Source organism: Balearica regulorum, chromosome 13 (assembly GCF_011004875.1).
Source record: "Balearica regulorum gibbericeps isolate bBalReg1 chromosome 13, bBalReg1.pri, whole genome shotgun sequence".
In the NCBI taxonomy this organism is placed as follows: Eukaryota; Metazoa; Chordata; class Aves; order Gruiformes; family Gruidae; genus Balearica; species Balearica regulorum.
Window position 1 is genome coordinate 19508024 of NC_046196.1, and position 25968 is coordinate 19533991.

The window sequence follows — 25968 nt, forward strand, 5'->3', positions numbered from 1 at the left end:
CATTAGTGTTTTATTTACATGGTTGATTTTCAAGTCTCTTTTAAGCACTATTAGAGCGCACGCTGTGTTCATATTGTAAGGCGGTCCTTCAGATCTATTTGGATACTTCTGCCAAACAGTTGGGAAACATGAATATTTTCATCTAAACACAGATCCCATCTGTCCCTTAAGGTATTGCTACACATCAATTAAGTTATTTTCTCTCTTAAGCTATAGTTGACCAAGTATAAAAAGATTTATAAAACGCTCTCTTTGGTAGATTCTTAGGCTCTGAACAAGAGGACTAGGAGTTGTGCAATGCATAACTGAGAAGAGGGTTCTTGCCCACTTAATCTGTCTTCAACACACAAACCCAGAGGGAGAAATGTTGGCTGCTGTTCTGGTTTTTAATCCTAGAACGATAGCAGTGACTTCTTTGTGCCCCCTGTGCAAATTATCATGGGCCTCTGGACCTCTGTACTCTGAGATCTCCACAGTTTTCCCAAGTTCCACTTCTGAATTCACCAATTCAGAGGTCGACTAAAGATCCAAAGAACACGAAAGTTCTGCCCATGCAGGGCCCACACAGTAGGGCTTGGGCAGTGACAGGGCAGCTTACCTCAGACTCAACACTTTTTTTTTTTAAACATTCTGTGCATTTAAATTCCTTCACACAGACCAAAAGCATCTCATTTGGAGTCCATTTTAATTCCTTAAGTGAAGTAGATACTCATGACAGTGCGTTTTATTAGTCTAAAATTAGTACCTCCAGTTCTTTGTGTGCGGAGGGCCCTCCTCCAGTCTGAGTAAGGCGTATCTTGCTGCGCTGAGTGACAGACCCCGGATACCATCACCCCATTCCTTCTCCGCACTGTGAAGAACACACAATTTAGCCAATACATATATGGTTTCATGAGTGTTTAACTGCACACTTAGAGTCATGCTATAGAGAAATCACTACCTTATAATGAGTTTAATAATGTGACACACAGCATGCATCGCGTGTATATTTATCATTTGTACAGGTATGCCTGTGATACTTACCACATATCATGTGAGAGAAATGTGAATGTTTCGGTCAGCTGTATACCACAACACATTCTGTGTTTAATTTGTAATCAGCACTCCTCTACAGAGAATGCTTCCCAAGCATAAGCAGGCATTTCAATACCTGATTTGTTAAAATTCACTTACATAGCCATAGTACAGCCTGACTCCATCAGATATTAACAATCTCAGGCAACCTAACCTGCAGATTCAGCTATTCAAGGACTGTTCTAGACAGACCTTTGCACCAAATAAATTGGAATAAGATGGCTGCCTTCAGGAGTTCAGGGCCTGACGTAATTATGTGTGATAGGCAGCAGGAGAGAGGATCCCAGCCAGGGTTTCTGATTCCTGTGACTCTCAAGTTTCACCAAACACCTTTAGAGGCTTAATAACAAAGCACTTCAGGGGCTTTTGTTTAGCACTGACACAGTAAAATAAAGAGGAAAAAAAAAAAAAAAAGTAATAAGGGAAGCCCTCTAAGTCATATCTCTGGGCAGTTCCTTCTCCAAATGCGAAGGTTAGAGATGATTCATGAAAAGTAGACCCAGTCTGTGTCCTACCCTTTTCTACCCAGTTAATACTTACCCTTGGTATTCGATGTACTTGTAAATCATGCCTGCAATAAGCATAGCTACCAAAGCATAATACCAAGATGAAATGAACATCAGTGCCAGGCAAATACTCATGCCTAAAAATGAGAGTGCCCTGCAACAAAAAAGCAAAGATATTACTGAGTAGTGGGGTAGAAAAGCTTAAAAAGAAGTCAATTATTTTCCTCCTCTTTTTTCTTTAAATTGTCTATTCTGAACTGGCAGTGAAACTAAAGCTTCCAATCTCCCCCATCCTTGACAGTTTTAGTATCGTGTTGCAGGCATGAAACAGTCAAGCCATTAAATATCTGGGTCTGGTCCACTATGAATATTACATCAATGTACTCTTGTCTAGAACTGATATCCAGAGAAATAAAAGATGCCACAACCCTCATGGAGACAGTTCTTCTAAAACCCATCCTGTAGATTACAGACTAGATGTAAAGCTTGCTGGCCTTTTGCTTACCAGTGATAGTATTTAAATCGGGGCCGCCAGTTTGGGGTTCTAAGAAGCGTCTGTACTGCACATGCCAGATTAACGAAGAGGTAACACATTAAGAAAAACCTGCAGAAGCAAAAAAAGTGCAAAACCTTTTAGCACACACATTTATAGATTCTGGCATGTATTATAATCACAGAAATGATCTACTGTCAAAATACGGCTGCCCTGTCATATGTGCCTATCCCTCTGATTCTTATTACCCTCAACTATAAGTATAAAATAGTTAGAACAGTTTTTTAATTGGATCAAGTCAGATCAATCCATAACATCAACACTATCTTTGTTCTGTGACAAAAATAACGTTTTCCCCCAACAAAATAATAATATACTAAAAACACGTTTATTCACAGAATACTCCAGAGCAGAAACAAATAAATTTATATGTAGACCCTGAAGCCAGAGAATTCATAGAAATGGAACTCAGGCTCCAGTAATTTGCTTTACTGATTTAAGATATGGTTCTGAAAGACAATCAAATTAGCAAAACTCAAAAGAGTATCACTCTTTTCTCCTCCCACCCTCCATCCCCTTAAAAAGCAACGCCCTGTTTCTTACATTGAGAGAATTGGAGCCACCATGTCAAGTGAAGCAATAAGGATTCCCAGTTCAGCAATTAATGCTGTTAAGAGAAGAGCCCACGTTGGTTCACCATTTGCTTTTCCATGACCAAAAACCTGAAGAAACAGAAGCATTAAGCATATCTTCCAAGTATTTCATAAGGTTATAATGAAAAAAAAATAACATTTTAAAAAACAGTAGTAATTTTCCTACATACTTTTTTCTCTAGAGTCAAATTATTCTAATGGCTTTTTGTGCTTTGCTGAATTGGATGTTAGATTTCTTCATAAAATTACCATATTACTATTCAAACTCCTTTATAAATATTTGTAGGGTTTTTTTACAAAAAAAACCCCAAAGCATTAAAATAAAAACTGTTGACCTTCACATCAACGCTAGGCAAACAAGGGAAAATAAATCTGATTTCCAAGAGCATAAAGTCAAATAGCTGGTTAGTTACTATGTTCAGAATGCCTTTAAGATGTACGAACCCAGAGGAAAGGAATGATGTTGTCCTTTGCTATCGCCTGCAGCAGCCGGGGGGCTCCAGTAAGGCTCTGTAAACCTGCTCCGCAGGTAGAGAAGAAGGATCCTATCACAATGACCCATGGCGACGGCCACGAAAGGGTCCCCACCACTAAGTTCTTGTTCACTGCATCACCGTACCTGCAGAGAGCAGCAGCGAGAAATTTGTATCCAAAAGAGTATTTTGACACTCACTTTTGATTTTCTTGGTCTGTTTTAAGATGTCATTTAAATATTAAATACTATATATTATATATTTTCTTGATTAGGAAATACAGGAAGTAATCTGAGTTACTTTTAATACACAGATAGGAAGTGTCTGCAGCCTGATTTCAACAATTCGAAAACTTTCTTTTGATTTTATATTATAAAACCGTTATGTTATTATCACATTATTTTCCACTTTCATTCTTAACAAAAAAAGTAAGTTTAATGCTTAAAACACCAAACACAATCCAGTATCAGACATCCCTACAGAAGACTGGGGTTTTTTTGGTTGCTTGCTTTGGTTTGTTGTTTGTTTGGGGTTTTTTTTCCCCAGACAATTATATTCACAAGCATTTCATTGCTTGTCCACTGGAAAGAATCCGTCAATATGAGGGAAATTTTCACAGAAAAAGTACTTGTAGACTCTAGTACTGGGACCACTGTCATTTGGTTTACTGGGAACACCTGAGGGCAGAGATTACCAAATACCAAACTTTGTCTAGTTACAGATGTCTGACTGAGTTTCTGTGCAAAAAAAGAATCACAAATACTATGAGGAAATAATTCTTCCTATGAATACCACTATGAGCACACATACAGACGTGTGCCATCTGCCTGGCTTACTTTTAAGAGTTTCTTTGGCATGGGAAAGGGAACATACATTAGACTGGTCATTGACTTAGGCAACATGGTCAGCAAGCACAAGCAAGATTAGAGCAACTCTGCAAGCTATTTCCTAACATACTGTAGGCTGAAATAATTTCAGGTATTCGGCATAAACTATTGACATCACCAGTACTTTTAAAAAAATCAACAGTAGTACCTCAGATGGCAAGGAAGACAGAAAACAGCTTGCAAAGAGTAATTTTGCCAAACTCAGTAATTAACAAAAAATAGGACAACGAATTGAGGAAAAAAAAAATTCAGGTTCATCTCAAGAAGAAAAAAGAAAAAAAAGACAGGCAATCTTTGTTGGTTTGTATCTTGCTTCTCTAGGGAAGAGAAAGAAAAAATACCAATCTATAGTTCACTGTTAGGGATCTGATCTTTGAACGAATACCCCTGGAACTCCTTACGTCACTCTCGACCAAAATCAGCGTCCATCCTCCAAACTGTAAACGTTGAGCCCCTGCTCCCAGGCCAAAGGTGCCAGCCCCAAAAGGGGTGCCTGGCCTCAAACCTCCCTCAGCCGCCCTCGCACAGCCCCACTCGCGTTGGGACTGCGGGCTCGCCTAGCCGAGCAAGGGCTCCAGTACCCCTGCAAACTAAAGAGGGCTCATCAAAATAGGGGGCAGTTGGCAGGAGGAGGGAAGAGAAGGAATTAAGACATAGGACGGAAAATCTGTATCAAATCAAATACAAGAAGATTCATAAAACATTGTTTACAATTTACATACAAATATGGTTTAAAAGGCACCCAGAACTAAAAGAAAAAAAAAGGGGGGGGGGAGAGGGGCACAAGATGGAAAAGAACACATCTGCCCTGCATAAAAAGAAAAAGAAAGGAGAGCATTAAAGCAGTAAAACTTACTTATCTCTCAGAACTACACCTTCTATGCAGGCTCCAAATAATAACACACAACTGAAGTCTTGAGTACAGTGTGCTAAGGAAGTAGGATTTATTTAGACATAGCAGATTAAAACAACCATAGAAAATACCGTGGAAAGTTCAACACGTGCCTCTGTCCTACAGCATTTGCACTGCAGCATCTTCATAAGTACGTGGTAAAGCTCATGAGTAAATTAATGCCTCACTACTCATATATACTTTCTAATATTAAAGTGACAGAGTTATTATTCTAAGTTTCAATTTTTAAAAAAGATAGTTTTAAATGTTACAATAAAGGACCTATCTTCAGACACAAGAGAAGGAGAGAGAAAAGAGATATTTTAATCTCAGTTTCTGGCCTAATCTAGCAGATTAAATTGACATTTACATATAAAATTATTTCCTTTGAAGTTATTTTAAACATACAGCAAACCGTTACTTTGCACTTTCTCATTTTGTGGTCTCTGATGGCATTCACATCACCAGTAAGTCTTTGAATATTGGGTTTGCTATTAAACTGTACTACTACTGCATTGGGGAGTACAAAATACTTGTACTCTGGCATTCCAGTAAAGTTTTTGACCTTGTGATTTAAGTTTACATGAATAGTTAAGTCCTAAACTCTACCCTCTACCCCTGAAATGCAACTGTAAAATACAAAGAGTAATAAAAGGGGAAACATTGATCACTCCTAAAAATTACAGTGTAAGCCTTCCACTGGGTGGCGTATTAATATCTACATATAAACTTACCCATCACAACGTTAAGTTTTGACCTGCAAATATTTTAATACTAGAGCTGGGGGTTATGTCTGTGACCTGTTTTAATATTTATTACTTTCCTAGGAAACACATACTTCTTGGTACAGGGTCAGTTCCCAAAGTAACATCTGGAAAAGCTGCACTCCCAAGAAGCTGGGACAAGTGAGCTGGGATGCTGATTCACAGCTTGTCAAGGTTTGCCAAAAAACCAGGTTCAAAACAACAGAATTTCCAGGATAGTCACCTCAGCCAGCTGCCCTTTGGGTGGGATTTATTCCGAAAGCTCTGATAAAGAAGTTTTGAAGCCCTTGCTCATATTAATTACCTTTTGCCTTGCTTTTTTTAATCTCTTATGTTGATAAATTGTAGTTTGGGACACCAACAACTAGATGAAGCTGCAAGACCTCAGCTCATCTTTCCTCTAGCAGGAGAGAAGAGGTTAAAACAGTCTTTCCTAAGCAAAGCTCCTGTCGTCCTAGCCTTGAAGAGTTTAACCAGATACAAAACCTGGCAACTTCAACTGGGACAAAGGCCGTTCCTCTCAACACAAGCACACGCCACCTAGAAATCTGGTATGAGGAACACCTTCATATTCCACAAATTACGTACTCCAGTGTCAGTGGAAACAGGCGGGAAATGTCCAGTTGTTCACAGCTACGTGGAGCTCACTGCTGAGCACACTGTTTGTAACACTTCCACGCATGCCAGCTGGGGATGTGACTGCGAATCATGGAATAGCATTAGATCAGATGATGATGTTAAAAATCAAGGGGAAAAAAAATACAGTCCTGTAAGCTTATGTAAGATGATCTTGTTTCACTGACTTTAAAATACATACATAAATTCATTGGTTCTAGTGAGCAGCTGAGTCTACACATGAACCTTTGCACACCCACCCCACCCACAAAAACCCAAACCAAACCAAAAACAGAAAAAAAAAAAAATCACTTGGGGACCATCTAGTGTGATTTCTAGCTCCAGTTTATCTTGCCCTAAAACGTTCCAGAAAGCCTATACTCCTTTAAAAGGCTTTTAAAGGCGCACTTTTTTTTATTTTTGAGGAACTGAAATTTATGATCTCTCCCATTTAAAGCCTTCCCTCATCTTAATGGTCCACTGCATCCTAAAAAAAGGTATACTATACTTGTATTCCACCAGCCTGAAAAGCTATAGACCACTGCATAGCAAAGAAAAGCAACAGAAATGCAAAAACACAAAACAAAAAAACCCAACACAAAGGAGGATGGAGAACAACAGGATAGTAATTCTGATGCTTTCAGCTCAAGGACTGGTTTTTTTTTTCCCCACTCACCAGTCATACTCACACTGATCATTTAGTCACCTGAAAGCAGTTCCACAAATTAGATACACAGTCATTCATCCGAGTCACAACGTGCCAGGACTCCACTAATTGTAAAAGGATACAGACTAATGATGTGGTAACAATAGCAAGAATTGTTCCAACGGGAATGGATTTCTGTGCATCTTTGAGGTCCCCTGATCTGTTTGAACCAGCCATGATACCTGAAAATACATTTTGGACGTAAGATCACGGGAGAGAAGAAAGCCCAGAGACCCAAGACGCCTTCTTGTCCCAGTATTCTCACCGGTCACTGAAGGGAAGAAGATGCCAACCAGCACCATGAATGAAGTAGCTATATCTGAAAGCACATACAGATGAAGGTTGTTCTTCTGGCCTGCTACATCAACAGAGGGGTGATGTGCTTTCTCCAGTATCTCTCCTTTCTCCAAATAATTGCTCCACAAGTTGTCTTCAATGTTATTATCACACCACAGAAAAGAAAAGCATGTTTCAGTTCAAACCTGTTCTTATTATAATGGGGCTACAGCTGAAGATTACAAATGCAATTCATGCAATTCAGTGATCAACAAAAATTAAGACATATACCAGCTACATGAAAGAAAATTTATATTGCATGCTTTCAAGGGAATCTGTAACTAAAACAATAAATACGTATGAATAGCCTAGAGCAGTCTAAGCACTTTTTATCCTTTAATATTACTAAACGTAACATTCTTTTAACTTCATACCTATTTTAACCACAATATATACATTGAATATTTTTAATGAACCACCACACCCACACATCATGGCTCAGAGAATCCAAAGCAGCAATACTGACCAGCTTTCTAGATATAAATGGATATGCTCTTTAGACAGTGGAAGAATTACAGAATTGTATGATTGGCATTTGAAATTTCACTAATAAATGCTGAGTCTGTTTTAGAAACCGGCCTACTGGTTTCTGTGAAAATGGGAGGCTTAGGCACTCAGCACTTGCCCAAAGCAGCTGTTCTCTGGACTTCATTTCAATAATGAACACTTTTCAATGACACTATATTCAGCAGCGGGCAAAGAAGGACGTACACTGGTTTTATACAAGTACTCTTTCAGGACATAATCTTAACTTGTCTAAAATGGAGAGTCATAGCTACATGGAATTCTGAAAAATTTTAACAACTTATGTTAGTATGCCTCATAATTATAGCTGACTTTCTGCTGAAATTGTCAGATGTACAAAACAAATTTAATCAGTTTTACATCAGAGAAGTACTGTATCAGGAGAAAAGTGCCATCTACTCTTTTTAAAGATTCTAAGATTTGGTTTTCTTTATTGAAGATAATTTGCTTCACTGTAATGACATTTCTTCATCCCCTTTTTCTTAACCAGCAGGGAACAGTTCAACCCATTTCAACTGCTCGGCATGCCTCCTCTTTAAGGGAAAAAAATATTCAATCATACCTTTTAAAATGCCACTAGCAATTCCTGGAATTCCTGCTATCTCAGAGACATTATTCATTAGGAAATATTCATCACAGTTCTCGGTGGTTAAGTTGGTACTGTGGCAGAAGAGCTTCCAAAGCTCAGAGGCCACAGTAACGTTATCTTTAATTACAGTTTTGGCACAAACATCAAACTGATCTCTTGACAAAGTCCTGTTGCCCAACATGCAAATCCTGGAAGGGAAACATGAAAACCAGTGTTATTACATGGTACCAGGAAAATGGTATCCACCCTTCCCCATAATTCTTCTTTCATATCATGGAACATTCAAGAGGCTCTAGTCTGCTACATCATCGCTCGGTTTCAAAAGGATAGTGGTAGCAGGACAAAGACTGTGTGTCTGTTTCCTTTAAGGGTCAAAAGTGTAAAGCTGCTTTTCCAACAATTTTGGGAGAGGTATAAAAACCTACATCAGTGTGATTTATTGAATTTGGTAAGTTTACCTTAAACAATGAAAGGGAGAGATTAGGCCTTCCCCCCCACCCCCCCAGTTAAACAGAACTGCTGGAGTGGAAGAGATCTGAAGAATAGTAGCATTCAAATTACTAGATACTTAGAATATCTAAAGATATATGGAATCGCATTATCCCAGTTTCTGTATAGGAGCACTCAAATGACCCCTGTCATTTTAGCTTCAGAAGGAACATACATTTCAATCACAATAAGCAAAGGCAGTTCTTGTCAGAAGATACTACGCATAATTGCTAAAACCTCCAGTGCCTGTTGTGTTTCACCTAACCACAAATACAGTTTATTCCAGCAGTGAAAATTTTTAATCCGCTTCTCCAAAGATGGTTCCACTTAACATGGTGATATAACTAACAGCTTGCTGCCACTGAAAGTTCATTCGGCTTCTGTTCGCAGTGCCAGAAAAAAACCACAGAAAAAAGTAGTTTCTTCCATTTTAATACATTTAACTGTTTCACAGGTCTTACCAATCACTAAAGCCAAAAAAATGGAAGAGGCAGAGCCATTTTTGTAGGGTTTTCAGGCCTGTGAACTGTAACTTCAATGAAGCCTTCCCCTCCAGAATTAAAAATAAATACAGTACCTAGTCACTTCAGCAAAAGAAAAGGGAATACAGCCCAAGGAAGAAAGACAGGAAGAACACTGAAGAACAATCCAAGAGATAATGAGGGGGAGATAGAGCCATTGTTTTATTTTTACTGCTGTAAACCTACCACTGTTGTAAAACATTATAATCATTGGGCCCTGAAGGGAGCACTTGAGGGTTGCAAGTACTTAGTTATGGTCAAAACATTTTAAGATGTGAATAATTATGCAGACTGAACTCCTTTATTTCCATTCCATTCATCTCTTGTCAGCAGTATCAGGAAACACTGCGTTTCTGGTAAAACACATACATCCACATTATTGCCACTCCGGCTCCAAGTTTCAGAAACCATACTACATGTTTAACTGCCAACATGCCAAGGAGCACACATTGTGTTCAGAGCAGGGCTACTCATATGGCGGACTAATCTGCTCTTGGACCAAGGGAAGTTTTGCTGGAGCCTCAGCACGCAGCTGCATCACACCACCAGTTTCCAACCACAAAGGCTGCACATCATGTCTGACTGGCCTGGGGCAAACAGACCTGCCAAACTGCTTCCTACTAACTGCCATAAATAGCCCAGCAAAATTCTTGCTAATATCTAACTCAACAGCCGTAGGCTAAGATACTGGATTGTCTTTGCAGGAAGCAGAGACATGTCAGCCTCCATCAATCTGTATACTCACCATGACACTTCACTCTACTGGAATAGTTAACGAATGTAATAATGTATTCATTTTCGCCTAAGAAACTTCTATTCCACGAGCTTTGCATGTGGAAGACTGTCGCTGTCGCTATACACAGCTAAAAAAAATCTGAAGTTATTTGCAAAAAAGGTAGCTTTGACAATGTATTAGGCACAAGTTTTATGTAACTTCCATTGAAGACGACCTGTAGGCAAAGCTATACCCCCATCCAGAAATAGTACTCACGGAAACTCAGGTGGATCAAAGATGGACTTGATAGCTCCAGCATAAATGGACAGTATTGATATTACTACACAGGCCAAGAAGAGGGAAGCAAATTTGTTAACGTATTTCACACCTACAAAGACCACCACTGCCATTAGGATGAGGAATACAGTTCCATACACCCTCATGTTGTTTAGCATAGCACTGGATGCATCGTGGGCACCGGATGGATGAAAAATTGCTGCTTGTGGCACAATGTATGTCTGAAACAAGAAGAAAGCAAGCTGAAGGAAGACAGGAACAGAACTCTGTCTATATTACTATAGTAAACTTGCACCTATACTAGAAATGTAAATCACTTTCCAATTTGCAACATGCTCTTCACCAGGAATCTTCAGTTTATAGGAAAAGTCAAGGGATAACGGCCCATTGTATTTCAGTAGTACAACTGAGCCAACTTTATCAATGATGAGCATGTGCCTTTGATTAAGTCATACTTCCATCTACATTTTCAGGGCACCTTCTATTCTGGATACCCACAGTGTGCAACTTCCAAAGGGAAACACTAGCGGTACAGAATTGGTCACTGAGAAACTGGAGACCTTCTGGTTTCTACCTGTAAACACATATATGAACATGGGACAAGAATAGTGTGGTATTTTCTATATGTTATTTGTCTTAAAAGCAGGACTACTCTGGTACTACTCACCAATAAAATCTCAATGGCACCAAGGATATACATTGCTCCTGCAAATGTTGTTCCCAAATAAAAGCACAGCCCTACAGCTCCACCAAACTCTGGGCCTAATGACCTGGATATCATGAAATAGGAGCCACCAGCTATGAAACAAGAAAAGTGAGAGTAAAATTATCATTTATTGATTGTTATAAACTGTAAAGTATTCACAACAAAAATACAGCAAAATTATACACTGTGTATCTGCTTTTTGGGGGTTGAGGTATCTTTTTGTTAGCACAGGAGTAACTAAAAACCAAATCAATTAATCTTTAGCCTAACTGATACTAAGACAAAATACTACATATGAATTCAGGCTTTGTATCCTGGCTTAAGCAAGTTTCTCTGGAATAAAACCACATTAATAGCTTGTAGCAATTTTAATTTTTTTTTTTTTTTTAAACACAAATTAGAAGTTAGAAGTTTGCCAACTACACTTACCTGGAACAACACCATTTGTGGCAATAGCACTCATTGATATGGTTGTCAGCATAGTCTGGGGAAAACAAGGAAAAGGAAGCAATAGTGTCAACTTTTTTTGAAATGTAACTCATTCCTTGATAGCACAAAGTTGCCACTGCATATAAGATACAATATTTCTATTTATTCTGCCTTGACAGGTCATTATCTGAAAGAAAACAAGGGTAGCAGGAATTTAATCATCAAGCTGTTGAGACTTTTGCTTGAGATGATCACTGCTTTATCAGGTCAAATAATGGGTGTCTGCAGACAAAGCAAGATAAAAGAATGCAGGTGTCTCTCCATCTGCAGAGCTGAAATTCCAACAAAGGCTAGTCCAGCAAAGCAGGCAGCCATGACCTGGGACAGGGACAGAAAACAGCTGTTTGCTGGACAAACACCATTTTTAAGACCGTATCTACACTAGATACGGTTTGCCAGTTTAGAAAAAGACGGGGGGGGGGGGAAGAAATCACATGGCTACAAACATAGCAGAAGTATCTAACATCAGTCTGGCTTTTCTTTACACATGCACCTACAACGCAGCCTCTCCAAGTTTCTCAGTAGTTTCACAGAGGTTATGTCACACACATTATTTTACCTATATACTCACACAACAGCAGCAAAGTAATACAATCAGGAAGGACTGAAGAACTCCAGCCATTCCCACCATCCAAGTCAGCCGAAGGAAGAGAATAACCCCGAAGATATTCTGCATGCATGGTAAATACACCCCCATCAGGGTGCCCATGCTGGGTGACTGAAAAATAAGTTAATTGACATTCATTAACTGGAATAATTCAAAGCATAAATAATAAAAATTCCTACGGCTTCAGTTTTTCAAATGGTAGAAATCTGGGAAATACAAGGTAGACACATACAAAACCATCACACTGGACTTCCACAAAACACAAAGCAAATTCCTAGCAGCAAACCCACAAATTTTTGAACAAAATGCTGACCCCTGTCACATCTTCACATTTGAAGTAATTATATTCAGCATTTAACACCAATTACTAACAACGTGTATTTATTGTAGAACCACAGAGTTTCTAGTATGAAACCCACTGAGTGCTGCACATGCCAAGTGAGATAGATCCCACCCTTCTCCCCAGAGTTTACAAATTAGATTCATGGAAAACATACTTTTGTGACATTACAATTAGAAAACATTTGGGAGCAATCTGGAGACATGCATAATGTATTTCCTTCCATTCCATATATTTCACGCAAAACTAATGATTCTACCTTTCTTACATTAAATAATGTTAGCAGCAGACTCTGAATTACTTCTGACAGTGACTGAGAAAATACAAGTTAGTTGGTGACTTCACAGGAACTGCATGACTGGCATTCAACGGAATATCTTGTGGAATTCTCCTCTGCCCAAACAGTTATTGTCAGAGGACAGTCAGATCCAAAACAATGATATCAAAATGCCCCTGCTAAGGGTTTTATTTCAAGCAATACGAAAGTGTTCCCTCCACTGGCACACCTGGCACAAGCAGGAAATCAGAGTCCCAAATCTCTGGTTTCCTGCCAAGACATTTCATTGCTTCAGGTTTCTGAAGTTCTCTTTTGCATTTAAAATTATACAGAACACTGAAACATAAGGGGAATAGAGAGTGTAACTTCTCAAAGGCTCATCCCTTTTCCTACTTCTTTCTACACATAAATTTGAATTCCAAAACATTACAGACAGCATTTAAAGAAACCCATGAGCCCATCTAAATGAGAAGGATATTAAAGAAAGGTGACAACACTTGTTCAAATTTGACTCCACCTAGCATTAACTAAATGCAAAAATAAATAGGTAACATGCACTCTTACTGACAAATTACTCACGAATCAAAAGCAATGGGACTTAAGACAAGCATATTACTCTTACAGCAATAAAATGGCTGTCAAAACTCTGTTCTTGCCTTGTTTTCACTAAGGAAAAGTTTAGTTACCTAAGGTAAGTCAAAAGTATATTTTACTACACAAAGCAAAAGCCTAGAAAAATCAACTTGTTGTAATACCACCAGGTCAAAATAAGCAACCTAGGAATTTAGTGCTTCAACTTGCAACTGCACGTTACAATTCGAAATTTCCTCATCTGCATTAGGAATTTGCCCTGCCAGAGATGAAAGAAAACTGTGCCTGAGAACACGATCTGAACAATTCTTTGTTAGAAATGCCAGGAATTGCTGACTGAATTTTTTGAAGCCAGCTTTGAATTCCTTCCGTAACTAAAGCTAGTTCAGATCAACCAGCCTTTCCTCATACACGCTTCAACTTGGATGAACCTCCTGAAGTAAAATGGGCAACAGAACCATGTGCTGAGGGTTTGCAATGGGCTTACCCTATGAGATCTACCAGCATGGGGATAGAGAGAGGTTACTCAGCTGCTCTAATGCCACGGGGGGGGGGGGGGGGGGGGGGGGGGGGGGGAAATCCCTAAAATTTCACTTGCTGTTTGTACAAAAATTGCCATCCTATAGAACTGACCTGATAGTCTTTGTCAAGATTACGTATTAGAGCAAAAGGAATTGTCTTCTGATACTAACAGAAATGACACTTGTATGATAGTATCCTGAGCAGGGTAAGGTAAGGATTTTTAAACAAATTGTTCCAATGCCACAGTGGAGGAGGATCTTCTCAGGGTATCCTTTACAGTGTACCTGCTTCCTCAAGAAGGGGAGGTTTAGATGCTTTTGGTTCAAACACCTTTGATTCACATTGTGTCTTCAACTGTCTGCCTTCAACTGAGACAGAACTAAATAACGTTGTCAGGCACTGGGCAGATTTTGCCCTGCATAAGGGCTTCCTATTATTACATTAACGTACTCTTTGCCTCTCAAAGGGACATTCCACGTAATTTATCATCTATCTGACCATTCATCTGTTAGTCATCCCCCTCACAACATCTTTGAACCCAGCAGCCAGCATCAAGTGAATTCATCAGATGTGAGGCATCTCAGAGGTAAAGCAGTTTCTAAGAGTTTGTCAAAACCGGCATCGGGGAAAAGGAAAGAAGCCCAACCTATTGCTTCTACGCAACAGAAGCAAGCAGAGCACAGTTATTATATATTCCATATAACAGTCTTCCAAGCACTATCCAAGCAGCTGAGTTTTCAGCCTGCCCTTTACACATCTCCCAACACCTGCTTCCTTTGCATAAGATTCACCTTAGCTCAGCTCTTTCCTATCTTCTCCCCCAGCGGCCCCTCCAGCTTTGCTCTACTGCTCATCTTCTCCTCCTCCTCCCTTTTAAGTGGCCTGTTATGCATATCGAGTTACAAGCTAACTTCAGCCACAGAGGAAGAGAAATTGCACATTAATTGTGTAGTTATGAAACTACTGCAGAGCAGAGTAGCCTAGCACATGCATAAGTGCGTGCCCGCAGACAAAACCCAAGCCATGGTATTGCTAAGTGTACCTCAGGCATAAGAATTTACTCTGGATTTTCTTACCCTGTGGAATAAAAAAAAAACTGGTATGAAATAATGATCCACAAATACTACTTGAACCAGCTTGCTCACAGCAATATTTAACACCAGTAACCGGCAGTGACTTGACCCTTTTTTATAGCATCTTATAACCAGTAAGCGATACTAAACCGGTGCTGAAGTCTCAAGGGAATGCCATCTGAAATAAGAAAGGTATTATGTTCAGTCTCAACAGCTACCAAACGAAAAAAAAAAAAAATGAACACCCCATGTTGCATAAAGGAAATAAAACACAAAAACATTTTGAAGAACGCTGGTTTAGATCAACCAAGAATGGACAGAAAAATCCCGAAAAGAGTCTCAGTTTCAGTGATGCAAATCATGTTTCCGTCCACTCTAATCAGCTGCAGACGCCTAATTGATACAAATATTGATCTGAGTCTGAAGGACATCATTTCCATTGTGCCAGCGTGACAGGTTATCAAAACACTTGGCTGCAGGGCTCAGGAACATTGATCGGTAACGACAGCTCTTGCGGTTGCTCTGTAGCATGAGGACAGACAGCAGCACAGAAATGAACAGCCTTACTAAAGATACATGAACTAAAATAGTTAATCTAATTTTTTTCCATCAAGAGAATGGGATATTTTTATAGCACTGTGTCTATTAAGTGCTTTCATACAAGACTGTATCTAGAAAAAAATAAAACGCAACCCAATTTTTACCCTATTACATGGAGTAGTGTCAATTTTATCTGATGCATATCTAAGACAGAATACTACTATCAAATATATTAAAGGGGAATGCTGAAAGAGGGTAGTATGTTTACATTAAGCTGCTTTGCACTGAAACTGTCCTGATCTTCACTGGCATCTTCCACAAACTCTGCAGCAATTATTCCAAGAGCTTAGAAGGGGGATAGTCACGTTAATGTATTTTCAGAGCTTGTGGAAACGTTCAGGTCTGTTTTGGCCTTGTCACTGTAGAAAGCAGGTCCCGACACCAACGATCTCCACAAGCTAAAGCACATCCTTCTCTACTCCTTCAAGCTTAAACTTTGGAAGAGAGATCTCATTTATTCGATACCACCCCTCAGAGATTTGGCCCCTTCATGTGCACACAACTGCCTTGTCTCTTCTTTGCGTGTCTGGTTTTTTGTTGCTTTGGTTTTTTTGTGGTTTCTTTTAGGGTTGTGTTTTCTTTTCATTTGAATGGATATGTGTGTTTCAATTTGAATGGATAGGCAAGGGTGTGCTAGGTCACAAAAAGGTATTCACTGAGAGACCTGTCTTACCTGCTCAAATAGAGAATTGTATATTCGCCTACTGAAAGGACTGCTTTTGTCATTCAATTTTTGAATACCAGATCTAGAGTCTGCTCACCTTCCTCACTCCAATTCTTGTCAGTTCCAGTAAATGACACATCAGGCCAGGCAGCTTACCTTTTGTCACACTGGCTGGCTGTGTATTTGCTGAGCATACCTAGTACAGCATTCAGCATTGAGCCAGTTAAAAACAGAACCTGCTATCATGCTGGGGTGGATACTCATGCTTTTGTACTAATGCTCAAATAGGAAGGATAAAGTAACAGCAGTATATTGATTTATACTTCAAAGATGATTAAAAACAAATGTGTAGAACAATCCCATTTGCAGTTTCTCGATACCTTCAATCCATAGCATTGTGCAGTTACTGCTTTTGAATTTCCTGGGTTTAATGGCTGTAATTATTGGCCAAGTTAATACTCAACCTTCTTATATTCTAAAGATGTTTAAAATTTCATATTGCTTATGGCAAGAAAGGGAGAAGAAATTCAAACTACAGTTATGATACTGCAGCTGATGTAATTTATCCCAGAGACAGACATGCTAGGCAAAGATTCACTTAAGGAAACTGCAGTGTTTACACAAAAAATACTGAGATATTAACACAGGATGATATTGTCACTTTTGGAATGGTTACCCAACCCATTCTACAAAAAACATCTGAGAAACCTGCAATCACACATTTTTGGGACAAGGGAAAGCATAATTCAGGACAATCCAAGTATTAAGCCCAAACTCTGTTTTGCCATAGAAGCATAGCTTTAACAAGAACAACAGTCCTTTTTTAGGGCCATCGACAGTTTGAAACTATGCAAATGTTTACATAAACCATACCTAGATGTAGAAATATTAACAACGAACCTTACATGTTCCTCTACCAGGGATTTAAAACAACTTCTCAGTTTCCTGTTATTTGCCTCATTTTTACCTTATGAATCCATAGTGCATTTGCTTTAACCAACTACACTACAGACCCATCACCAAATTCTCCCAGTTCTTTTTCCAACAGGCAAGTAAGCGACTAGCCTTCACATCAGACTGCATCTTACCCTGGTATTCTGGTCAGGCAATTAAGAAGGAAATAAACAGCAAAAGCAATCAACATTTTCTCAAAATAGTAAGGACTGTTCCTATTGTATCCCTCTCCATTCTATCTTTGTTAGGGTAACAATCAATCTGCTTTTGACAGGAAGAAAATTACTTTATATTTTGCAATAACATCACATTAACAGCTGATGTCTGACATTATTCCCACCAAAAGCATGCTAAAACAGAGATGCAGCTGACTGAAATGTCGCAAAGGTAAAAACTTTAGACTAAGCAATTAACATAACACCAAGTACCACACAAAAGAAATCCACAGTTCAGATGTTTAAAGTACTTTTTTAATGTAAGCTTATTGTATCAGAACACAGTTACTGCCCCCAGACGACCTTCACTCAGTCTTGTAATGACGTCACATTAACCACAATATTACAGCACTTCAGTCCACGTCATCTCAGATAAAACTAAATTTTAAGCTTCATGTTGACTACACAACTTTGTCAACCCCAGTGTAAAACCGTGCAGAGTAAGGAACTGGAGCGCAAGGGAGCTGCAGTCCATCTTTCAGCATGGGGTAACGTGCATTCTCTTTGAGAACAACGTGCTGGTTTTCAACATTATCACTGCCATCTCCTTTTGAAATTGCTCAAACTTTGACGGCACAGTACTATAAAATCAGTAGAATTCAAGTGCTATCTTAGTTTTTTTGAAAACTTTCCTTTGACAAAATTTGCAAGCAATCCGACAGGCCTGCAAATGCCATAAAATGCAACCATACCACTTGAGAGTTTAGCACTAGCTGAAATACTTGCCTGATTGCCAGAGCACTGTGAAGAGTGGTTGGAATACAGCCCTCCTGATAGAAATCTAACTACCAACAATCAAGCCCCACCTTCTACATAGTTATTACAAGGTCAAAATGGGCTAACCACCTAAATGCAGATCCTTTGGGGCAGAGTTCAGTTGCCTAACACCAGAATGACACTTGAGCTGCCCCAGGGTGTCCAATCCGACCTCCACCCACCACTCTAGAAGGGTGTTGTCCCCTGCAAGTCATCTGTCATACCTACCAGGCCTGTAGAGATGTGTCCAATACTGCTAGGCAGCTAAAACAGCACTAGGAAAAGGCTGGGGGGGGGGGTTGGTTTTTTGTTTATTCGATTCACCGCTAAAAGCCTATCCTCCTTACCTAAAGGCATACCAAGTGTACGTAACCGCGCTGTAGTGCACAGTGCTTAACCACTACATCTGCCCCAATTCTTTGGTAACATCTGGTTACCTACAGAGTTATTTCTTTGCATTACTGTCATGGCTCCTGGCAGAGGTTAAGATAAAGCAGAAAGGAGTCCAGCTCCCCAAAAATCACACAGGGAATCGTCCTGTTCTCCTGGCCACGGAGAGAATCTTTACTTACTTTTGATACTTTCTTCTTCGAGCCATCAGTACTTTCCGCTTCTTCATGTTCCTTAACACCTTGGGTAAGATTTGTGTAGTTGACCAACTTGCCAAGCAGAGATGACACTTTTGGTCGTATATCAAGTTCTTCCTGTGAAAGACAACAACTAGTCAACTTCTGCAATTCATGGGATTTATGGAGAGTGGCTGGGGTCACGACTTCCTTGGCAGCCTGAGGCTGCCAAGGAACACACCAGGAAAATCATCCAGGGAATGACAGAACATTTCATTGTGCCTGCACCACTGATGAGAGGATTTAATTTTCTGAAAGGAGAGCAAACCTGACAGGAAAAGGCTTTGCCAACAGGTCTGCACCCTTCTCCTCAGGTGCTGAAAAACATGAATTACAGCAATGGAGAAGAAGTCTGAGCCTTGGGACTGTAAGAAAATGGACATGTACCTTGCATGTATCTCTAATGTCAGCTTACATCAACAGATACACTTTTAAAAAGGTCAAGTTGCCAAATAAATCAGAGATTTAGTGATTAAACTCCGGCCATTGTTTGCATGCATGCACGCACTCTGATAATTTTATTACATTTTTCAAACTATGTAATCTAATTTATGTGCATCTAGATAAAAATCCCAAAAGCCACATGTATGGAGGCCTCACACCTTTACATTCATCCCACCCAACTTCTGTTTCTGAAAGTAAGTTCAAGGGGAAAAAAGGAAAAAAAAACAAACCAGAACATTCACTTCCCCTTTCTCTTTGAAATTAAAATGTCTTACAGGTCTAATTGCACAGTAACTAATGCACGGTAAAGAGAAAAACAACTTTCTACACAGCAAATACAAACCTATTTAGAAAGATTTCTCTGTCGGAGTTTTATCATATCTCTTCATGTATCATCACAAAGAGTTTCTTGGAGGATCATTACATTATGTGCTAAAGGGGTTGAGACAACACACGCTTCCTGTTCAGTTGAGCAGCATGGCCTTTGGGATGCTACCGGCTCCTCCTCCTCTCTAGTAGCACCGAAAGAGCCTGCAGCCCTGGTGTGGTACTGTGTTATTCCTTATGACAAAGGCGGGCGGGTGACCAGCAGCAGTTGTGCCACAAGTGGCCAGTTCTTCATGATCTGCAAGTGAGTTTATGCTGATCACAGATTTACCATGCTTTGGAGGGAGGAGACACCACAGCTGGGAGCATGGTTCAAAGTCTTTTAGCTCAAGCACACTGCCTGCAAGCACGGCGGTTGTAGCATTTCCACGGTGAGTTCCTATCTAGCAGCAGGTTAGTTACACTTGTTCAGGCTCTATACCACACAGCTGAACTCTACAGGCAGGTTGTAGAGCCAGCTCAGGCTGCCCCACACAGAGTTCCCAGAATGGGAAACCCCAGGTACATATTGCCACTATTGCTGTGAAGCTGTACCTCAGAAGCCCAGCTGGAAAGCAGCTGCAGAGCCATACAAAGGCTCTCTGCATCAGTCCCTAGCACCTGAGCTTCTGAAAACACGTTTTAGAAACTTGGTCTTAGCGCACCATGATATATTTACAGTTAATACAGTGCTAGTGAGGTGAGGATGCGGGGGAGGATTCTGCTGGACTTGGTGTGGCTCCAACTGGCCTCCTGCATGGAAGTCTGGTCCTCCTTACTTCCACATGGGAACAGTCATACCTCTCTGCCTCACAGTCCCAAGTGGTCATAACATCTGAGCTTTGTCATCACACAGGTTATCTCTGCCTGGTACCTTGGACAGACATACACCCACAAAAAAACATGTGGCAGAGAAATCCGTATTACTGACATGGTGCAGTTGTAATACAGGATACCCAGCTAATTTGACTACCTGAATTTAGGCACTCTCCTGCAGAGTAACATGGTCCTTCTTAACACAGTAAATCAGCCCACGCTCATTTCCCACACTCATTAGCCCGCAGTGTCACAGCTTCACTATTTAAATTATTCAGGTCACCTCTGGTACCATTATATTTTGCCACTGTGTAGACATACCCCTAAACACAGCAAAGGCGCTCAGATTTGCCATGCACTGAGTTAGGTACCACCTAGACCTTTGCAAAGCTTTGTCTTCCACGTAATACCATGTGATCTTGGAAGATCACAAATCACATTAGAAGTAAGAAAAACAGTCAGAAATTACCTCAAACAAGGCCAGGTTTCTGTCATAGTAATCACCTCCCTTGCCAGCTTCTGAACTGTTCAGGAAAGGACTGTTTTCTTTATGGTTGCCATGACCTGCAAAGAAAAAAAGAAGCAAGTTTTGATAAAAGCAGAAGGACAGACTTTGTAACCTTGACAAAAACCACAGGGAATAAACTTGTTTGGTCAATTGAACTTGCTTCTTTTTAGTATCTAAAGTTATGCAACGTTATCAATATCAGAGGTGTTAGTCTCAAGGTAGAGTTATTGCTATGTCCACTCCTCCATTTTCACTAAAATAGAATAAAAAGTCACCTCACAGAAAAATTTACAAGTAGGGTCACAGCTACAGCACTATCTGCGCCTTTATTCTCTAATGTTTCCTTTTATAACTATTTCTTATATAGAACGGCGACAAGTGAAAAGACAGTTCTTGTGCACTTAGAATCATTACTAATGCTACGAGCAACTTCTGAGCAGCATGTCCAAACAGATTAGGTAGATTTAGTAAGACTGAACAACTCAAAGACTATATTCTGTTATCTCAATACAAGTCAGTATCAACCAAAGTGTTCCCCCCCCACCTTTTTTGGATCTTGGTGTTATTTTGTTGTTGTTTTTTCACTATGCCCACTAATCCTAGACGTCAAATGTGCTCACTTCACGATGCCTTTACCCTTACTGTATTGTGAACATTTAGACTGTGCATTCTTCAGACTCCTCTTATGCTTTTAAGTTAAAACCTAACATTAGGCATAGTAAAAGCAAAGTATTCACATGCAATGAACAATATAAAAAAAAAGATAACATGGAAGATCAGTAGAGCTTTTTTAACAAGTAGTAACTTTTAATAAAAATGTAACGGCACTATAGTATAAAATGAGCTCTGGAGGGGGAAAAAAAAAATTGATTCCAGTATTCAGAAGTTCTCAGACCTGTGGGCCCCATTACAGTCTGCTTGACAAACAAAAATTCCTTTCTTTTGCCTATAACTCTTTACTCCCTGGTCTTTCAGCCAATACAAACTACAGAGATTTCCAAGAGTATCTCCTTAAGAAAGGATGAATCCAAGGAATACTTTTTTTCTAATTTACAAAAAAAAGTAACCATTAAAGAAATAAAAAATAAAAAAAACCCCTGATTATCTCAAATGAGAATGCTGCAAGTAGTCTTGTACTCTGAATGCATCAAAAGCAAGAGATTAATCAGATGGATTTTTTGGTGCATATTTTTAAGGTAATCAATTCAACAAGGTTACACTAAATTATTTTAATATAATTGAAGTGAAAGTATCTCTGCATTTTGAAATCTCAATCAACGTACAAAATAAACCTAACAGGCAAATACAAGATTCCTCCCCGACACGCAGTTATGAGCATATACCGCACCATCACCAAAGTAATTGCTATAAGCGATAGTATTATGAGAAAGTTCAGTACTATTCTTACTGAGGGGAAGGGAAGCATGGAAAGAAGCACAATTTGCTGGAAATTGCTGACAGGTGCTTTGAACAGAGCTGTGGAAAAACAATATTCACAAACAACAGAGTTTTTATTAAGCTTGTGGAAGTAAACACTTAGCTGACCAAAAGTATTTGTAGATAGCAGTCTGCTGTATTTACGCGCCTATTGCTTTTCCCACAGCTCTGACAACTAACACCAAAATGTTAATTAGCAGCTGCCTTGCACAAGTGAGCTCAGCTTATTTGCTGACCCCACCTACATGTAAGATATTCATTGCTGTACATTGTAGAATTTTTTGCACAACCAGAAAAATATCAGTAAGCTTAGCAACACACTATCAAAATAAAATATTTAGCAATTTCAGCAAAGGTAAATATTTACAAAAGTCTGCAAAAACTACTTGCTTGCTGTATTTGTTATGTCTATATCAGCAGGAGGAGTATACAAGATCAATGTTGTTGCCCTACCTGTTGTAAGCTATGCTGCAGGCCATTCTATCCTACCGTGGTTGAAGCACACTTGCAATTTTTGCTGTGGAAATGGAGTTATCTCCCATATAGGTTTTACCTATTAAATTGGATACAGGTGCAAATGATGTCAACATTGACAGAAATACTGTCTACTTGGTTCTTCGAAACTTTGGTCTCTGCATCTCATCATTACACCTAACAAACACAGCAAGGTCATGAGCAACTTTATTTTGCTTTCTCATTTCCTACATACTAGCTCTGGTAACTGAACATTTGAAAAATCAAACTAAATTTTTTTTTTTTTAAATCACTGAGTGATTTTTAAATCAATTCTTTGCTGTCTTAGTCTTCCTTGTTCTTCCATCAGGAACCTTACCTTACAGATGCAGCTTACCAATGTCTCAAAAAGTATCCTGGGCGTTCCTTCACATGTAATGCTTACAGAAACTCTCACCCTTTTTATGTATAAAATCACATTGTTGTCGAGATAACTCATACATTCAATCACAGACTTTTATAAGATGACAATTGTTTTGCTCTTTCAAAATACCAAGCCTCTCATTACCGTCATCAGTATAACCTATCCTTAGTTAAGAAAGATTACTTCATACCATTTCTCTGAGCCTGACAAAGATCAGTGACTTAAGATGAATCTTCAAGTTAATTGGCATTATTTTTTAGATGCATCTTCATTTTACCTCCAGTAAATTTTTCCCAATTGGTCTCTTCAGAAGCTTGCTCTCTCTCAAAAAGAGCTTCCAGCTCCTCTCTCATTCTTCATTTGCATTTTTAAGCATCACCCAATTCCTTCCCATTAGACTTTCCCTCTGAATTTGACTCCTTGGTGTGCTCGCTTTATACATCTTCCTGCACACAGGAAGCCCAAAGAAAACTGCAATAGAAAAATCAGTAGAACTAGTCACTGGAAATAAAGTATTGTTTTTGCAAATTGCTAGGGTGCATTTTTTTCCTCAATGGAAAAGTTCAGATGTTAGAGAAATACAGCTGGCCATTTTGCCACATTCACAGTGCTAGCTCCGTTATCCTGAAAGTACATACAGATTATGAATTGCTGTAGACAATGCAAAAACTAGAAGTGAACTTTCCAACTACATAATTCTACCGATCCAATGAAATGCCACATTGAAAGTGTACAGTGTTTGAGAGGGGGTTCAACAGGAAGCAAAGGAGTCTAAGTTTATATTTAAGTTCTTTACAATTAGATCCTATTTTAACTTCACCAATATGTAGAACTGGGTGCTGCAGAGATTTGTGCCAATTCAAGAACAGTACTCTGTTGTTAAGTTAAATACAGCTAATTAAATGATAGCCAAAATCACCCTCATCACAGTTGCATGTTCGGTTCAATCTCTACTTTTCAGACATGTCCTAAATCACGTCACCAAAGTGTTCATCTCATTTTCTCTCTTTCCATATCCTGTTTCCAGTTTCATGAGTAAAACCTACAGCAGATGACCATTTCCTCAACAAGAGCCACAAATGTACTTTGACAAAATAGAATGGACTACAGCACAGTATATAATACGTAGTGCAATAAAGAAAATTTGTCTGGTATACTCCATCTGCCAATGAGCAATACCAGCAGCTGCAAAGAGACTTACTTGCATGGGAAGAGCTTGTAATCTCCATCACTTTTGGAAGAGACCGAAGGTGACCTCGGAAAGCTACTCCGGGGAACTCTTGCCCCAGCTTCACACGAGGACAGTTTACATTCTGGCACGTGAAGTCTCCTGGACAAGCACCATCTTGTGACATGCGTACAGTTTTCCTCATTTTGAGTTACCAAGTCTTTGGTCTTGGACAGTAGCTATGTGGTGTTAGTTTTCATCATGCAAGATTGTTTTGCAAGGAACATTTCTTAAAGAGGGAGCTATATACTCTGCAACAGAGAATAATTTATTTGCCTTAGTCCCTAATTAATCTCAATTTTTGAGGCAGGCAAGCTATATTCCAAGTAGGTTAATGTTTCCTCTTCACTTGTTTCATTGCTTCTTGGTCTTCATTATCTTTCAGTAATTAAGGCAGTTTATTTCTGAATGCTACCAGTTCTCTGCCAAACCGAATAATTCTATTTCCAGCCACGAGAATTATACAATTTATCTAAACATCTCCACCATAGTTTCCTGAACTTTTTAGAGCTCCCCTACTCAGGTACGGACATAGGTCTCTAGAACAAGGTTCATCATCGTGTGGATCCCCTGAATTCCATAAAACATCAAAGATGTCCATGGAACAAAATCTAAAAATCCTACGTGCGCATACTCCCATACATGCAAACACACAAGCCCAGGAGACAGAATAAAAGCAATAAATGGATGTCAAAGCTTTTGACTAACTTTTATCTCATTGCCAAGAAAAAACACTGTGGCAAAACTGCAGCACATATTCTACTGACTGGTTTTATTTGCTCTTCTCCAAAAGGTTTATGATGTCTTTAGTTTATTTGAGAAAAAAAATATTAAGGACACAGAGGACAGTGTTCACGTTACTGCTTTCCTTCTGGAAGGGGATTAGGCCACAGAGACACAGTTCGCTGCTTGAGCACTCCAAGTGCAAGTCTTTTGTGCAAGCCATTGTGTTTTCTTCAGTAACTGAGGGATGAAAACCAGAATTTAGAGAGAATTACAGACAAAACACATAGATGAAAGTAACTATGAGAAAGACAGATTAGTTAAGATAAATGAAAGCTGAACAATTCGGCATAGTGAGGCTATCATAAAGACAGACCAGGAAGGTTCACAGTGATAAAGTCTACTCAGCCAGAGTAAAAGAATAATCATCCCTGTGAGAAGGTGGCAGGAGCGGTCGCATGACTCAACCTGTCAAGGTTTTATTCTCCTCTGTTGTCAGTTTCTGAACTCCCTTAAAGAAAACCACCACTCCCCTACTTCATGATGTTCAGTTAAATAAGTGGAAATTAGTACATCTTAAAACAACCTCAGATCTTTCCCTTTTGACATGACTA

General features: G+C 39.3%; 1 protein-coding gene across 2 annotated transcripts in view; it reads right to left on the minus strand.

The window, feature by feature from the left end:
- Positions 1-25968, minus strand: part of SLC12A4 (solute carrier family 12 member 4) — a 50685-nt gene that overhangs the window by 8873 nt on the left and 15844 nt on the right. The window contains exons 1-16 of one of the 2 annotated variants that reach the window (XM_075765817.1): positions 24605-24879; positions 21051-21145; positions 18902-19033; positions 12302-12448; positions 11671-11725; positions 11203-11333; positions 10515-10756; positions 8487-8701; positions 7329-7493; positions 7147-7245; positions 4943-5000; positions 3171-3345; positions 2677-2795; positions 2086-2184; positions 1615-1734; positions 746-850 (exon numbers count right to left, since the gene is read on the minus strand). In XM_075765817.1, coding sequence (XP_075621932.1) covers positions 746-850; positions 1615-1734; positions 2086-2184; positions 2677-2795; positions 3171-3345; positions 4943-5000; positions 7147-7245; positions 7329-7493; positions 8487-8701; positions 10515-10756; positions 11203-11333; positions 11671-11725; positions 12302-12448; positions 18902-19033; positions 21051-21145; positions 24605-24776 — 2129 coding nt within the window. In that variant the 5' untranslated portion in view covers positions 24777-24879. Of the gene's footprint in view, positions 1-745; positions 851-1614; positions 1735-2085; positions 2185-2676; positions 2796-3170; positions 3346-4942; positions 5001-7146; positions 7246-7328; positions 7494-8486; positions 8702-10514; positions 10757-11202; positions 11334-11670; positions 11726-12301; positions 12449-18901; positions 19034-21050; positions 21146-24604; positions 24880-25968 lie in introns of those variants that run through there. The other variant, XM_075765816.1, reaches the window with a different exon arrangement.